This window comes from Oncorhynchus gorbuscha, linkage group LG06 (assembly GCF_021184085.1).
Source record: "Oncorhynchus gorbuscha isolate QuinsamMale2020 ecotype Even-year linkage group LG06, OgorEven_v1.0, whole genome shotgun sequence".
Classification (NCBI taxonomy): Eukaryota; Metazoa; Chordata; class Actinopteri; order Salmoniformes; family Salmonidae; genus Oncorhynchus; species Oncorhynchus gorbuscha.
In genome coordinates this window covers 27499479-27516447 of record NC_060178.1, presented here as the reverse complement: position 1 = coordinate 27516447, position 16969 = coordinate 27499479, and the positions used below count along the sequence as shown (strand labels likewise).

At 47.6% G+C, this 16969-nt stretch overlaps 1 protein-coding gene and 1 non-coding gene across 2 annotated transcripts in view; one reads left to right on the top strand and one right to left on the bottom strand.

Annotated features, from left to right (window-relative positions):
* LOC124037782 (acyl-CoA-binding domain-containing protein 6) overlaps window positions 1-14898 on the top strand; it is a 42523-nt gene extending 27625 nt beyond the window's left edge. The window contains exons 7-8 of the mRNA XM_046352828.1: window positions 12017-12047; window positions 14498-14898. Coding sequence (XP_046208784.1) covers window positions 12017-12047; window positions 14498-14652 — 186 coding nt within the window. The 3' untranslated portion in view covers window positions 14653-14898. The remainder of the gene's footprint in view (window positions 1-12016; window positions 12048-14497) is intronic.
* On the bottom strand, window positions 10952-11027 carry trnaa-ugc. Its single transcript has one exon. It is a non-coding gene; the product is annotated as a tRNA-Ala (tRNA).
* Window positions 14899-16969: the final 2071 nt, after the last annotated feature.

Sequence of the window (16969 nt, the reverse complement as noted above, 5' to 3'; positions counted from 1 at the left end):
GTGGTTTCCTTTCTCTCTGGCAACTGAGTTAGGAAGGACGCCTGTATCTTTAGTGGCTAGGTTTATTGATACACCATCCAAAGTCTAATTCATTAATAACCGCCATGCTCAAAGGGATATTCAGTGTCTTTTTATTTTTAACCATCTACCAATAGGTGGACTTCTTTGCGAGGTGTTGGAAAACCTCCCTGATCTTTGTGGTTGAATTTGTGTTTGAAATTCACTGCTCGAGGGACCTCACAGATAATTGTATGTCTGGGGTGCAGAGATGAGGTAGTCATTAAAAAATGCTAAATGCTATTATTGCACACAGAGCGAGTCTATGCAACTTATTATGTGACTTTGTTAAGCACATTTTTACTCCTGAAATGATTTAGGCTTTTTATAACAAAGGAGTTGACTCAAGACATTTCAACTTTTTTTTAAATTATTTTTAAATTGAATTCTACATGTAGGCCAGTGACACAAAGTCTGAGTTGAATCCATTTTAAATTCTAATTGTAACATAACGACATGTGAAATGCAGTGAAAACGTTCTGAAGGCCCTGTGTATAGCTATCCTTCGTAGGTTCCTGATGTCAGGGGTTTCTTTATAGTACAGACTCAATCCAGTTTAATTCAAGGCTCTAAGACAAGGGATTATGTCTTGCACAGAAGCCTCAGGCAGTGGCTTTAAGTACTGTATACTGGCAATATTGACATTCTCCTAGTGTCTTATTGTGAACAACTCTTCTCTCCCAGTAAGTCAACTGTGTTTTACTATTTGTCTTATTAAATGTTTGCTGCATGGTCCTAGTTAGTGGCAATGCCATTCTGTGTGGATTTGATATGTGTTGTGATTAGAAATGTCACAGCTTGGTACCCTTACCTGTGTTTGTCTGAACTGTAGAGTATCGACGTGAGATTGGAGCTATGTTCCTGGTCTGTCCAAAGCCAGCGTCTGTTTTATCAGAGCAATACAGGCCAGTCTGTACTGCACATTCTCATCTCTGTCCTCCACCTCAGTGTCACGCCTTGGTTATTAAACTAGTAAACACACACACACACACACACACACACACACACACACACACACACACACACACACACACACACACACACACACACACAGGAACAACAGCAGCTGATTGAAATTTTACGGCAGGAGCATTATTACAGGTTTGTATCCCTCCCCCGTCCCAGCACGGCCTCCCATAACAAATGGCTCAGTCATCGGAGTCATAACAAATATCTAACGGAATTCGTCATAAGTTTAACGGTGTGTGTGTGTGTGGGGGGGGGGTGGCCCGTTGCCTGCTGTGTGAGAATGGCAGTGTTCCCGCATAGGCAGGAATAAATCTCGTCTGCACTGCCCAGCTACAGCACACAGGTCACACACCCACGGCTCAGTGCACACATTAATACAGATATTTCAGAAAGCCAGCCCTGCTTCCTCTCTTTTAATAGGGCCATTGACAAACTGTAATGAATCGCTCCAGCGTTTCCAATCTCCACCCGCTCCCAAGCCACTGCTCAGTACTCACTCAGGCCTTTCTTAGTGGCTGGGGGTGGATATGTTTTCTTTACCTTGGCGAAAGGTAATTGCCCTGTTTTGTGGAAGCACATGTTTTTGTGCGTGTGCTTTTTTTTAATAGAAGAGGAGGGGTCTACAGAAACTCAGTTTGACAGAAGGGAATCATAGGAGTTTTAATAAGCAACCGTTTACTTTTGATAGAGTATTACAGTGTTATTTCTAATAGGACTTCTGCATTAGCAACCCTACTACAGTATGTCTCTGCTCAGCCACACACAGACGTACAGAGTGAAATTACACCACTCATACAGTACATTTGACATTTATACATGCTAGCAGAGGTTATATGGCACATGTTTAAATGAAAGTAAAATGGCCGACACCACCATTTGTAAAAGTCCCAACAGGATAATGCACAGTTGTAGATTTATTGTATGACGCACCGTGTAAAGAAGTAGCTACGTGACTCATATTCCTGCTGCAGGTAAGAAGAAAAGTCCCTCTTTGCAGTTAGTGTTGTAACTACCTTTCTTATTGGCTTCTCACAATTTGTACACTCAACAATTTATTTAATCCACATAAATTGCACTGAGCATTAAAGCTGTCCTCAGCTGCTTACTGATGGAGAGCGAGAAAACAAAGTGACTGTTTTCCTCTTCAGGGTCCAGTTAGTAGTCAACCCCACTTTATGGGCCTCTCTCCCAAATGCCTGCTGCCTGGCCATTGATTTTCATATTACACTCTTATGTATTTATTTATTTTATATATTTCTTTTTAAACATCATTGATGATCCACTCGACTTGGAACACACCAATGTTAATTCCCTGCCACTCTCCCCCATGCTAATGGATTCTGCCGAGTCCCTCGGGAGCAAGCAAGAGCGGTGGGAGAGGGGGGTGGGAGAGGGGGAGGGAGTGGGAGGGAGAGACGAGAAAGTAGAGGAGGGGGGAGAGGGGGAGGGAGTGGGAGGGAGAGACGAGAAAGTAGAGGAGGAGGGAGTGGGAGGGAGAGACGAGAAAGTAGAGGAGGGGAGGGAGTGGGAGGGAGAGACGAGAAAGTGGTAGAGCGGTGGGAGAGAGAGAGGGGGAGAGACGAGAAAGCGGAAGAGCAGTGGGAGAGGAGGGGGAGAGAGGGGGAGAGATGAGAAAGTGGAAGAGCGGTGGGAGAGGAGGAGGGAGAGATGAGAAAGTGGAAGAGCGGTGGGAGAGGAGGGGGAGAGAGGGGGAGAGATGAGAAAGTGGAAGAGCGGTGGGAGAGGAGGAGGGGGACGAGAAAGTGGAAGAGTGGTGGAAGAGGAGGGGGAGAGACGAGAAAGTGGAAGAGTGGTGGTAGAGGAGGGGGAGAGGAGGGGGACAGGGACAAGAAAGTGGAAGAGTGGTGGAAGAGGAGGGGGAGAGACGAGAAAGTGGAAGAGTGGTGGGAGAGGAGGGGGAGAGACGAGAAAGTGGAAGAGTGGTGGGAGAGGAGGAGGGGGATGGGGAGAGACGAGAAAGTGGAAGAGCGGTGGGGAGGAGGGGGGGAGAAAGTGGAAGAGTGGTGGAAGAGGAGGGGGAGAGACGAGAAAGTGGAAGAGTGGTGGTAGAGGAGGGGGAGAGGAGGGGGGACAAGAAAGTGGAAGAGTGGTGGAAGAGGAGGGGGAGAGACGAGAAAGTGGAAGAGCGGTGGGAGAGGAGGAGGGGAGAGATGAGAAAGTGGAAGAGTGGTGGGAGAGGAGGAGGGGGATGGGGAGAGACGAGAAAGTGGAAGAGCGGTGGGAGAGGAGGGGGATGAGAAAGTGGAAGAGTGGTGGAAGAGGAGGGGGAGAGACGAGAAAGTGGAAGAGTGGTGGTAGAGGATGGGGGAGAGGAGGGGGACGAGAAAGTGGAAGAGTGGTGGAAGAGGAGGGGGAGAGATGAGAAAGTGGAAGAGTGGTGGTAGAGGAGGGGGGACAAGAAAGTGGAAGAGTGGTGGAAGAGGAGGGGGAGAGACGAGAAAGTGGAAGAGTGGTGGAAGAGGAGGGGGAGAGACGAGAAAGTGGAAGAGTGGTGGGAGAGGAGGAGGGGATGGGGAGAGATGAGAAAGTGGAAGAGCGGTGGGAGAGGAGGAGGGGGATGGGGAGAGACGAGAAAGTGGAAGAGCGGTGGGAGAGGAGGGGGGACGAGAAAGTGGAAGAGTGGTGGAAGAGGAGGGGGAGAGACGAGAAAGTGGAAGAGTGGTGGTAGAGGAGGGGGAGAGGGGAGAAAGTGGAAGAGCGGTGGGAGAGGAGGGGGGAGATGAGAAAGTGGGAGAGGGGGGAGATGAGAAAGTGGAAGAGCGGTGGAAGAGGAGGGGGAGAGAGACGAGAAAGTGGAAGAGCGGTGGGAGAGGAGGGGAGAGACTAGAAAGTGGAAGAGCGGTGGGAGGAGGGGGAGGGGGAGAGATGAGAAAGTGGAAGAGCGGTGGTAGAGGAGGGGGAGAGAGGGGAAAGTGGAAGATCGGTGGGAGAGGAGGGGGGAGAGAGGGGAAAGTGGAAGAGCGGTGGGAGAGGAGGGGGGACGAGAAAGTGGAAAAGCGGTGGGAGAGGAGGGGGCGAGAAAGTGGAAAAGCGGTGGGAGAGGAGGGGGGACGAGAAAGTGGAAGAGGAGGGGGAGGGAGAGACGAGAAAGTGGAAGAGCGGTGGAAGAGGAGGGGGAGGGACGAGCGGTGGGAGAGGGGGAGAGACGAGAAAGTGGAAGAGCGGTGGGAGAGGAGGGGGAGAGAGACGAGAAAGTGGAAGAGCGGTGGGGAGAGAGAGAGAGAGGGGAGGGAGAGACGAGAAAGTGGAAGAGCAGTGGGAGAGGAGGGGGAGGGAGAGATGAGAAAGTGGAAGAGCGGTGCGAGAGGAGGGGGAGGGAGAGAGGGGGAGAGACGAGAAAGTGGAAGAGCGGTGGGAGAGGAGGGGGAGCGACGAGAAAGTGGAAGAGCGGTGGGGGGAGACGAGAAAGTGGAAGAGCGGTGGAAGAGGAGGGGGAGGGACGAGCGGTGGGAGAGGGGAGAGACGAGAAAGTGGAAGAGCGGTGGGAGAGGAGGGGGAGAGAGACGAGAAAGTGGAAGAGCGGTGGGAGAGAGAGAGGGGGAGGGAGAGACGAGAAAGTGGAAGAGCAGTGGGAGAGGAGGGGGAGGGAGAGATGAGAAAGTGGAAGAGCGGTGCGAGAGGAGGGGGAGGGAGAGAGGGGGAGAGACGAGAAAGTGGAAGAGCGGTGGGAGAGGAGGGGGAGCGACGAGAAAGTGGAAGAGCGGTGGGGGGAGACGAGAAAGTGGAAGAGCGGTGGGAGAGGAGGGGGGATGAGAAAGTGGAAGAGCGGTGGGAGAGGAGGGGGGAGAGAGAGATGAGAAAGTGGAAGAGCGGTGGGAGAGGAGGAGGGGAGAGAGGGATGAGAAAGTGGATGAGCGGTGCCGGGGGAGGAGGAGATGTACAGTATACACGAGGAGGAAAAGAAGGGAGAGTTTTCCTTTCCGATCCTCCAAAATTACAGAGAACCTGTGGAGAAAAATATAATCTCTTGATCCTCTGACACTAAATAAAGCATGGTAAACATACATGTTTGGCTGCGTTCTTGCAGGGTGCACACTGGTTGTGTTCCTTTTAAAAATCAACCCCAGACTGGTTTTAATCAACCTCAATCTGAATACCAAAACACAGACCGGTCTTGGTTTCAGAAACCCAATCGTTCCTAGCAGACATTGTTGGAAGAATCCATTTCCGAACGGTTTCAGTTGATTGGGCCGTTAAGAGTGTCAGACATCTTGGAGTGGTCTTGGCCATTTGCTCCAGGCCCCTGAGCTCCCTGGTTCCTCTTCTCCAGGAATTGTATAAAATATTACAGTGTGCTTTAGAGAGCCTGTGAGGTGGTTTATTGGCACACAGGGTGACCTGCTGTGGAGCCCGGAGGCAGGCGCGGGGCAGCCCGGGCACCTCAAGGACACTTTGGGGAAGCGCTAATTTGCACCAGCATGGCAGTGCTCACACGCTGAATGGCAAGGTTAACACTCACTGCACAGATTCAATTAGGGGTGCCACTGTCTTCTGATCCCTTTACCTCTGGATATCCAGCTCCCTCACACACACACACACACACACACACACACACACACACACACACACACACACACACACACACACACACACACACACACACACACACACACACACACACACACACACACACATGCACACACACACACACACACACATACCAGATAAACAAAAGCTGGTGTCTCTTTACAAGAAAATCATGGATATTCGGATAATAAGTTTAAAGCATTTTTCCAGTTCATGTGCTCCGTAAGATATAAAGATCACTGGCTGTATAGAACCCCACTCCTGTGATGAACTTCAAACAGACGTGAACAGTAGAGTGTCTGTATTTGGTCTGGAGACATCTGTTCAGCCCATCAGTACGCTGTGTGTCCTGTGATCTACTTTAATGGAACACAGTAACATAGAGACCACAGGCAGTACCATAGAGTACCCAGCAGCAGGTCTTCAGAGACCTGGAATAACCCGGGATCAGCCTGTTCTCCTCTGTCTTTCTGAGACTCTGATTAATGGCACCTGCTCATCGTAATGGTATCTGCATATGAATGGTGGAGGGTTCTATCCATGCTCCCTTTACAAGTCCCACTGCAAGCCCTGGAGACTGCCGAGCCCTTCTCTCTCCCTTCTCCCCAGCGCCATTGTCATTATACAAGTCAGCTGCAGCTGCATGCATTGATCATAAATCATAATTGCTTGTCAATTTTTCCCACTTGTTTAATGTGGCTGTCAGGGACAGTGGAGCGAGAGAGAGAGATAGAGGTGCAGGAGGTAGAGAGGGGGGGTGGGAGAATGGGGGAGTCGGTTAGAGAGTAAGATGTAGCTGGAATAGAGAATGGGGGAGTCGGTTAGAGAGTAAGATGTAGCTGGAATAGAGAATGGGGGAGTCGGTTAGAGAGTAAGATGTAGCTGGAATAGAGAATGGGGGAGTCGGTTAGAGAGTAAGATGTAGCTGGAATAGAGAATGGGGGAGTCGGTTAGAGAGTAAGATGTAGCTGGAATAGAGAATGGGGGAGTCGGTTAGAGAGTAAGATGTAGCTGGAATAGAGAATGGTGTTAAAGGATAAAAATCCCACAAAGGCTTTCAGCACACCTACCATATGCCATGGGCAGTTGCCGGATTTCTGTGGTATGAAAACAAGAAAGCTTTTAATGGCTGGCCATGGAGAACACAAACCCAAGCCCTGCCTGTTGCCTCATGCTGCAGCAGGTTCTACAGATGGCAATGGATTTGAGAAAGCATTTTTCTCTCCGGAATATGTCTGGCTCACGTAGACAAACCTACTTTGCTGTGGTGTACTGGAAAGACCTTGTTCTGTAACCGTTTCGTCCTCTATCTCTTTCTCGCTCACTTTTTTCCACGTTTCTTTCTCTGTTTTATGGTCCCTTTTACTCTCTTCATGTCTATCAATGTTATTTCCCTCTCTGTCTGTCTGCAGCCTCTCTCCTCCCATGCTCCTGGGAAGGCAAATTACACCACTCTTCTCCAAGGGTGTTGGCCTCTACAAACAAATAGAGAAACACGGATGGACATATTGATAGACTCAGTCACAAACATACAGATGTAAGATTTAAATTTGACCTATATTGTCGCAGTAAAATAATCCTACAGCAACAGGATTTGAATGTTTAGTCCATAATGTTGCTTGGTCGTTGGTTAGGCTATTAGCATGTCAAAATGAGGCTATATGAAAAGTGGAATACTGTTATTATAACAGTGTGTTAGTGCAGGTTTTCAGTGAATTTATGTAAATCATGAAGCTCATCCGCATTTCCTGCGGCACAGGGAAATTCTCAGCAACAAAATATTGATCAAATTAGGATCCTATATCTGTACACACAGAAAAAAAGGCAGCCGGACAAAAATATATAGTTTGAATGGCTTGTGCAGATAACGTTGCCTACCACTCTCAATCTTAAAAAACGCAAGGAAAACTTTGGTGACATTTGAAAAAAGAGCTGTGCTGTGATGTGCTTCTGTAATGGGATGGAGAGCTACAAAGAAAATTGCTACCTCCAGCTAGGAAGTCTCCTCCTTTTTCCAAAAGCAAATGGGAGACAATCCAATTTCTCCTGATTCCATCAAGCCTCTCTTGGAGCATTAGTAAATGCTGAGAGGAGAGGCGAGAGGACCCCCCCCCCTCTGGCTCCCAGACAGACAGGACCAGCCAGCTTCCACACTGCAGCACTTTAAAGAACCTGGTAAAGGGCAGGGCCCTCACCTCCACTAACATACATGGATGGACCCTTTAGTCAGTCTCAGTAGTGCACCAACCTGCAGGGTCCTACTTCTGGATTCTGCTGCTACATAGGCAACATACAATATATGCCTTTTTAAAGGAAACCTCCTAGTTTTACTACGATGTACAAACATGCTTTTAGTCTGTTTTAAGTTCATGTATTTTGAATACAAAACTTATGTTTACATGTTTGGTTTGGCATTAGTTAATTAATGTGTTGCCCACTTATTTTATACACTTTTAATCTGTGTTAATTGTGTGTGTGTGTGTGTGTGTGTGTGTGTGTGTGTGTGTGTGTGTGTGTGTGTGTGTGTGTGTGTGTGTGTGTGTGTGTGTGTGTGTGTGTGTGTGTGTGTGTGTGTGTGTGTGTGTGTGTGTGTGTGTGTGTGTGTGTGTGTGTGTGTGTGTGTTGCATCAAGTTAAGTACTATATGAGGCAACTTTTGCGTGTGTCCTCCCTGTCATACCCTGGGAGTGTCCCTGCACACACCGTGCTGTCCCAGCCATCCGGCACTAACACCAGATTAGTTGGAGGGAGCAGATTAAGACCTAAACCCCTTACAGTTTAATTATTCCTGTATGTATTTGTGTGCATCAAGGTCCCACTCGCTGCCTCTGCGCTAAACATCTGCCACTCTGCCTCTATCGCGTAGGGCAATAGACCAACGTGTGTGTGTGTGTGCGTGTGTGTGTGTGTGTGCGCGTGTGTGTGTGTGTGTGTGTCTGCCCACTGACATTCTTTTATTGTCCGGATTTGTACTTTTGTGTGTATTTGATATTTATACTTTGCACATCAAGTGGGATTAAACTTAACACTAACATTGTACTGAATACTCAACATTACCGTAGACGCAGACCACAGGAAAATACTGTGTCTCTCCCGATCCATTTATGGTTGAGGACATTTGCATCAGTATTCTATCCATCTTGGGGGAATTGAACTCTCTAATGGAATCAGCAGGCCCCTGAAGTGGTGCTGCTCAGGGCAAACAATAGGATCTCACTCTGGGATCGTTGGAGAGAGCCTTTATCAAGCAGCGTAGGTGATCTTCCCCCCCCCCCCCCCCTCATGCTCTGGGATGATTCGACAGTCTTTGTCTGACACTGGGTTGGTTCCACTAATGGTTGTCTTCACTGGTTAATAGGCTAGGGCCAAAGGCTAAGAAAAAGAGGATTTACTGATGTTCAAATCAAGTCCAGCTTTATTCATACAGCACATTTCCGACATGGAATGGAACAATGTGCTTCACAGAAGAAGAAAAAAATAGGCTATTCCAGAGGCTGGGGGCATAATCACTAAAGGAGCCTCTCCATGCCTCTTGGTCCTAGGCTTTTAGATAGTTAAAAGGCCAGTGCCAGAGGACCTGAGGGACATACTGGGTACATACAGTTGATTCGGAAAGTATTCAGACCCCTTGACTTTTTCCACATTTTGTTACGTTACAGCCTTATTCTGAAATTGATTAAACAATTTTTTTAAATGCTCAGCAGTCTACACACAATATCCCACAATGACGAAACGAAAATAGGTGTTTAGACATTTTTTCTCATTTTGTTAATAATAAAAAATGACCTTATTTACATAAGGATTCAGACCCTTTACTATGAGACTCAAAATTGAGCTCCAGTGCATCCTGTTTCCATTGATCGTCCTTGATGTTTCTACAACTTGATTGGAGTCCACCTGTGGTAAATTCAATTGATTGGACATGATTTGCAAAGGCACACACCTGTCTATATAAAGGTCCAGATGACAGTGCATGTCAGAGCAAAAACCAAACCATGAAGTTGAAGGAATTGTCCTTAGAGCTCAGAGACAGAATTGTGTTGAGGCACAGATCTACCAAAAAAATGTCTCTCTCATTCTTAAATGGAAGAAGTTTGGAACCACCAAGACTCTCCCTAGAGCTGGCCGCCTGGCCAAACTGAGCAATCGGGGGAGAAGGGCCTTGGTCAGGGAGGTGACCAAGAACCCGATGGTCACTCTGACAGAGCTCCAGAGTTCCTCTGTGGAGATGGGAGAACCTTCCAGAAGGACAACCATCTCTGCAGCACTCCGCCATTCAGGCCTTTATGGTAGAGTGGCCAGATGGAATCCACTCCTTTTGAGTTTTCCAAAGGCACCTAAAGACTCTCAGACCATGAGAAACAAGATTCTCTGGTCTGATGTAACCAGGATTGAACTCTTTGGCCTGAATGCCAAGTGTCACTTCTGGAGGAAACCTGGGGCCATCCTTACGGTGAAGCATGGTGGTGGCAGCATCATTACTACATGATTCCATATGTGTTATTTCTCTTCACCAGCTTCACTATTATTCTACAATGTAGAAAGTAGTAAAAATGAATAACCCTGGAATAAGTAGGTGTGATATTTATTTTTTCCTGTTTTTGCTTTGTCGTTAGGGGGTATCGTGTGTAGATTGATGAGGGACAAAACACAAAAACACAACATGGAAGCGTGCAGGAAGCGATCATCACCTGCCCTTATATTTAAAAGATTCCACTCTGGCAGACAGTTCAGGTCACTCATGATGAAAACCGCCCGTCACCCGAGCAGTTGATGAAGTGACTTTTCATAAGTGATTAAATGACTATTGGGATAAAAGTTTAGTACTCGGTCCCATATTTCTAGCGTACAATGATTACATCAAGCTTGTGACTCTACAAACTCGTTTGATGCATTTGCTGTTTGTGTTTCAGATTATTTTGTGCCGAATAGAAAGTATTGGTAAATAATGTATTGCGTCATTTTGGAGTCACTTTTATTGTAAATAAGAACAGGATATGTTTCTGAAGACTCTCCCTTAATGTTGACACTACCATGATTACGGATAGTCCTGAATGAATAATGATGAGTGGTAAAGTTAGACACACAATTATCATACCGCCAAGACATGCTAACCTCTCACAATAACGGGAGGTTAGCATTGTTTTGGGGGGGGGGGGGGGGGGAGTGATATTTGTGCGTCTAACTTCCTCACTCATCATTTATTCACGATTAAATTGTGTATTCCCAATGTAATCAGACTATACTCCAGAGTTTTATGTTTACTGTATTTATATTGTATATTGACGTCTGTATTCTAACATGTAAGTCATTTAGCAGACGCTCTTATCCAAAGCGACTTGAGTGCATACATTTTCATACTTTTTTTTTCTCTGTACTGGTCCCCCGTGGGAATCGAACCCACAACCCTGGCGTTGCAAGCTCCATGCTCTGCCAACTGAGCCACACGGGACCCTGTTTGTACAATGTCTGTTGCTGACAGCACCTATTGTCTAAGTCAAATTCAGGGTATGTACATTTTATTGGCGAGTAAAGATGATTCTGATTCTAAAGAAGCAGCCAGTTGGCTTAGTGACTGGAGGTATTCCAGTTGTTTCCATCTGAACAGCGGCTAGCTGGTGACAACAATATTGCAGTTTGTCATCATTAGAGGGTGAAAAGGCCCGCTGGAGACGAGTCCGCCTTGATGATGCGTATCATACACAGTCAGAGTTAAACTGACCTCTTCACTCCCGGCCTCATGCCGCCTGCACACACAGCCCACAGGATTTACACCCCCGCTGACCTCTATCCTAAATATAGTTTTTCTTCATATCAGCTCCGGTCACAGACCATAGACACCACTTGAATTTGTCCCAAACGGTGGCGGTGCTCAGGGCAGACTGCTCCTTTGTGTGATGGGACGGCCTCCGTGGGTAATGCGTTTAGCAGGTTCTCACCCCAGGACAATGACGAGAGACGCCTAGGCTTTGTTCCCTCACTCTGAGCCTTTTGAGCACTGAGGTCTGCCTGCTCTGCCTGGCCCGTTGGCCACAGTGTGTTAACCTGTGGCAGAGGGCTCAGAGAGGGCTCAGCTAGGGCTTAGGGGTGGATAGTGGGCTGATGCCATTGGTTCCCCTGGTTCAGTCTGCTATGGAGTCTCAAATTGAAAGGTTTAATTGTTCGCTCAGTATTTAATATTTGTACATAATCCCCTTTATGGGGAAATCATTGGGTTTTTAATTTAGTCGAAAGGTAAAAAGCAGTTTTCTCAACTGCGAAGTTTGCGAGCCACAACTTTACAACTGACAAGGCTACGGTTCTTTCATTGTTCTATGAGCAATGGTTGTCTCTATGATTTAAGCTTGTTTTATATACCCTTTACTGTGTTATGGGTCTACAAGTTAGACCTGTTTGTCTGGAACTCTTCTCAGGTTTCTTAACATTTCTCTCTCTTTTCACAGGATGACGAGGGCCAGACAGCACTGCATTATGGTAATCTTCCGGATATCACAGATTTTAATTTGGAATTCTGGATGAATATGTGTCTCTAGGCTATGTTTGTGTATGAGTGTTTGTATGTATGTATGTACATGTCATGTAAATTGAATCTGTTTATGAGTGTGAACAGTTGTGTGGGGATGGATGGGAAACCATGGACCATCTGCTCTCTTGGCCCTGCGTATGTCCCCCTCTGCTTCTCTTCTCCCTCTTTCTCATCCCCCTCTCTTCTCCCTCTTTCTCATCCCCCTCTCTTCTCCCTCTTTTACTGCTGTTGCTATCTCAGGTGCCTTTCATCTGTCAGTGTCTCTTTCATCCCTCCTTCTTGCCATCTCTCTATGTCAGTGTTAGTGGGTGTGTGTGTGTGTGTGTGTGTGTGTGTGTGTGTGTGTGTGTGTGTGTGTGTGTGTGTGTGTGTGTGTGTGTGTGTGTGTGTGTGTGTGTGTGTGTGTGTGTGTGTGTGTGTGTGTGTGTGTGTGTGTGTGTGTGTGTGTGTGTGTGTGTGTGTCTGTATCTGTGTGTATGGAGGGGCTGTGTGTAATAATCACCAGGTCTCCCCAAGGAAATCAACAGTGCTCCTCGGACTCTCAAGACCCCCTCCCATGGGCGGTCCCCATGTCCTCTGAGCCCTTGGTGTGTGTATGTGGGGGGGGGGGGGACACACCATCTGGCCCTGGGCTGAGTGGGCAGTCGGCTGGGCTTGGCGGCTGCAGTGTAGGGACTGGTCACGTGGCTGGCGTACAGTAGACCACCACCACTGCCACCAAACCAGGCAGGGACAGGAGGATGGGGCATAAAGAAATGACTAATAAACATAAGCGATGAACTCCAGGAGACAAATAGCAGAGAATGAAAATTCATTTCCACCTCTATTTACACTGGGCCACAGTGGCTGGCAAATGATTAATTGAGGGTTTACTGCACACTATAAATTGTTCTCCTTCTCAACGACTCCCGGGGGGGGGTGAGGGTTTTTACAGCCCAGGGCCCCCGTATGGCGCACGCAGCCCAGAAAATAAAATTTAGAAGGAGAAGAAAATTCTCGAACCTGACATAACCAAGCCTCTTATTTTCTCCCTGCTAAGAACGAGCAGCACTTTAGCCACCTCTGGGCTGGAGGTTTAAAAGGGCCTGCTGTCAATCAGCCATTCCCGCTGACATCAGCCTATCACACAGGAGCAGGATAGATCTCTTTTTAAGGGGAGAGAGTGATTGAAAACACTCAGAGCGCGGAGGAATCCTGGTGCATCAGCGCTGTGACTCGCTAACTTGTTTAAGAAACTGCAAGCCCTCTCCTCATATCTTAGCCTAGCTTGCAAGTCCTTTTAGTGGGACTCCAATTGCAAATCGGCACAAAATCAGTGTTTCAGCCAACCACAAGTTCAGGGCAATGTCAATGGGCCTCCATATGAGCTTTTCATTGACTCCTGCACTCAGGTTAAAAAACGTAAGGAATATTAACACCAATGAGCAGTGCTTAGAGTCTGTGTTCAGATGTAGCTGTATGCATCATGTCTCCAGTGACCTTGGAGCCTTTTGAAGGTGATTTGGGTACTGTTAGATATACAGATTTGTGTATATTCTTGTCATACCGGCCAAAAACGATATATGGAAATAGCTGCTTTCATGGCATGTTAACTGTAGTCAACCCTGGATCCTTTTACCTCTGAAGTGCATCACAATTATCTCTTTCCTCTCTCTCCCCCCTTCTCTCTCCTCCCCCTTCTCTCTCCTCCCCCTTCTCTCTCCTCCCCCCTTCTCTCTCCCCCTTCTCTCTCCCCCTTCTCTCTCTCCCCCCCCTCTCTCCCCCCTTCTCTCTCCTCCCCCCTTCTCTCTCCTCCCCCTTTTCTCTCCTCCCCCTTTTCTCTCCCCCCTTTTCTCTCCTCCCCCTTTTCCTCTCCTCCCCCTTTTCTCTCCTCTCCCCCTTTTCTCTCCTCTCCCCCTTTTCTCTCCACCCCCCTTTCTCTCCTCCCCCTTTTCTCTCCTCTCCCCTTCTCTCTCCTCCCCCTTTTCTCTCCTCCACCCTTTTCTCTCCCCCCTTTTCTCTCCTCCCCCTTTTCTCTCCACCCCCTTTTCTCTCCTCCCCCTTTTCTCTCCACCCCCCTTTTCTCTCCTCCCCCTTTTCTCTCCTCTCCCCCTCTCTCTCCTCTCCTCTCTCCCTTTCTCCTCTCTCCTCTCCCCCTTCTCTCTCCTCCCCCTTCTCTCTCCTCCCCCCTTCTCTCTCCCCCTTTTCTCTCTCTCCCCCTTTTCTCTCCTCTCCCCCTTTTCTCTCCTCTCCCCCTTTTCTCTCCTCTCCCCCTTTTCTCTCCTCTCCCCTTCTCTCTCCTCTCCTCTCTCCCTTTCTCCTCTCTCCTCTCCCCTTCTCTCTCCTCTCCCCCTCTCATTCTCTCTTACCCTACTCTGTTACTCTGCTCCTTCCTCCCCTCCCCCTCTCTGTCCTGCAGCGTCTGCGTGTGAGTTTGCTGACATAGTGGAGCTGCTCCTACAGGCTGGGGCAGACCCTTCCATTAAGGACCAGGAGGGCTCTCTGCCCGAGGAGGTCACTGAATCCAGCTCCATCTCCTCGCTGCTGCGCCAGTACACCGCCTCCAAGGGCTAGGCCCAGCTTCGCCATCCCCTCCTCTCCCTCTCCTCGCCTCCAGCCTGTGCCCACCCCAGACCTAGCACACAGCCCTCTCAGTAATGATGATGATGTTTTTTATTGTCACATACACCGGATAGGTGCAATGGTCATCCCACTCTGGCAGTTCAACCTGCCACCACTTCATCGTCTCTCATGTCAAATTCCAAGGAATCCATCCGTCATCATTGCTATTACAAAAAAAATAAAGAAATGTCAACCAAAAAGAGGTTCCTTCTGTTTCAGATATTGTGTGTTACCTTTGGTTGTCTTGTTTGCTGATAAAAATCTTTAAAATACAATTGGACAGCGTATGGACATTTTACCCTAGGAGTAAGTCAAACTTATTATATTATTCAGAATAATGTTTTAAGCATTTTTGTTGTCAAATCAAATCAAATCAAATTTATTTATATAGCCCTTCGTACATCAGCTGATATCTCAAAGTGCTGTACAGAAACCCAGCCTAAAACCCCAAACAGCAAGCAATGCAGGTGTAGAAGCATGGTGGCTAGGAAAAACTCCCTAGAAAGGCCAAAACCTAGGAAGAAACCTAGAGAGGAACCAGGCTATGTGGGGTGGCCAGTCCTCTTCTGGCTGTGCCGGGTGGAGATTATAACAGAACATGGCCAAGATGTTCAAATGTTCATAAATGACCAGCATGGTCGAATAATAACAAGGCAGAACAGTTGAAACTGGAGCAGCAGCACAGTCAGGTGGACCGGGGACAGCAAGGAGTCATCATGTCAGGTTGTCCTGGGGCATGGTCCTAGGGCTCAGGTCCTCCGAGAGGGAGAAAGAAAGAGAGAATTAGAGAGAGCATATGTGGGGTGGCCAGTCCTCTTCTGGCTGTGCCGGGTGGAGATTATAACAGAACATGGCCAAGATGTTCAAATGTTCATAAATGACCAGCATGGTCGAATAATAGTAAGGCAGAACAGTTGAAACTGCAGCAGCAGCATTGCCAGGTGGACTGGGGACAGCAAGGAGTCATCATGTCAGGTAGTCCTGGGGCATGGTCCTAGGGCTCAGGTCATCATCATTCTTGACAAGCAGAATGTAATTTTTATATTTAATGTAATATTTAAATGCATCCTAAATAATAAACATCTAATATGCAATTTTATATTCAGATGGAGCATGGAGAACTAAAAGTTCAACCTTATCCCATGATGACTAACAACTATATAACACACACATCGCCTGGCGAGGCCTCTTCGTTTAAGTGAACTGTTCACCTAGCACATTGTGTCTCCCTTGGCCCACCCCACATACCCACACCCTCTGTTATGTCACTTAAAATATATTTGGATGTTCTCCAAATAGCCAACACATGGGCTGCCTCCAAATCTGCTTTAGTTTTTTGTAAGCCCTTCTGATCAGAGCAGTCTCTTTGGCACCCCCTCCCTCCCACCAGATGAGAATACTAAATCTGGAATCTCAGCTCTTAACCACCGCTTGATAAAGAAGCTAATGCACATTTGAACAAACAATGGGGACAAGCTGTAATCCCTCTTTCTCTCAATCTCCCTGAACACGAGGCATTAAATAACAGTCACCGAAAAGAGTCCTGCTGTCTGTCAGTCGGTCACCATGGCCCCAGTATACAGAACAGAGACGGCCCAGCCCAGACAGCCTGCTCTCTTACGGTATCACTGAGAAAGAGAGCTCTTATGACCCTCAGCTTGTTACAGTATGCATTCCCTACACAACCAGGAATAATGCTGTTGGTATATTTGAAAAAGCTGTTTTGCCCATATACCAGTCATTTCCTGAATCTCGAGTGGGTTGGGGTCGGAGTCGGTGATGTCATACTCCCCGGGCATGTCTGCACAACTGTGACACTAAGCCCATTATGTTTCCATTATGGGCTTCAATTTTCTCTGAGCTTTTCACTTTTGACAGTGCCTCCTCTCAAACCTTCTTTACTTAACGTTTATGCATTTTTACAAGTCGCCTCTCTAACACCATTAGTGACAGATGGCCAAGGTTTGTTACAGGGATGAGCTGGAGCACTTTCCTCTGCCTCTCTTACTCTCCCCAGTCTGGGGGCTAAAAGCAACGGCATGTTGTTGTACTGGCCAACTCTTAATGCAATCTGCTCGCTAGTCCCCAGAACAGTATTGCTTGGAATTCAACACTAAGTAAAATCCCGTCTCTGCTGTTGAAAAGCATCCCTCTAATATCTTCACGAGAACTCGATAAGTCTCTGTTGCAAAGCTGGGTGTTTAGTGCATGATAAACAAGCGTTGCCGTCTGCTGCTACTCGAGGCGATAGTGATCCAAGCTGCTCCAT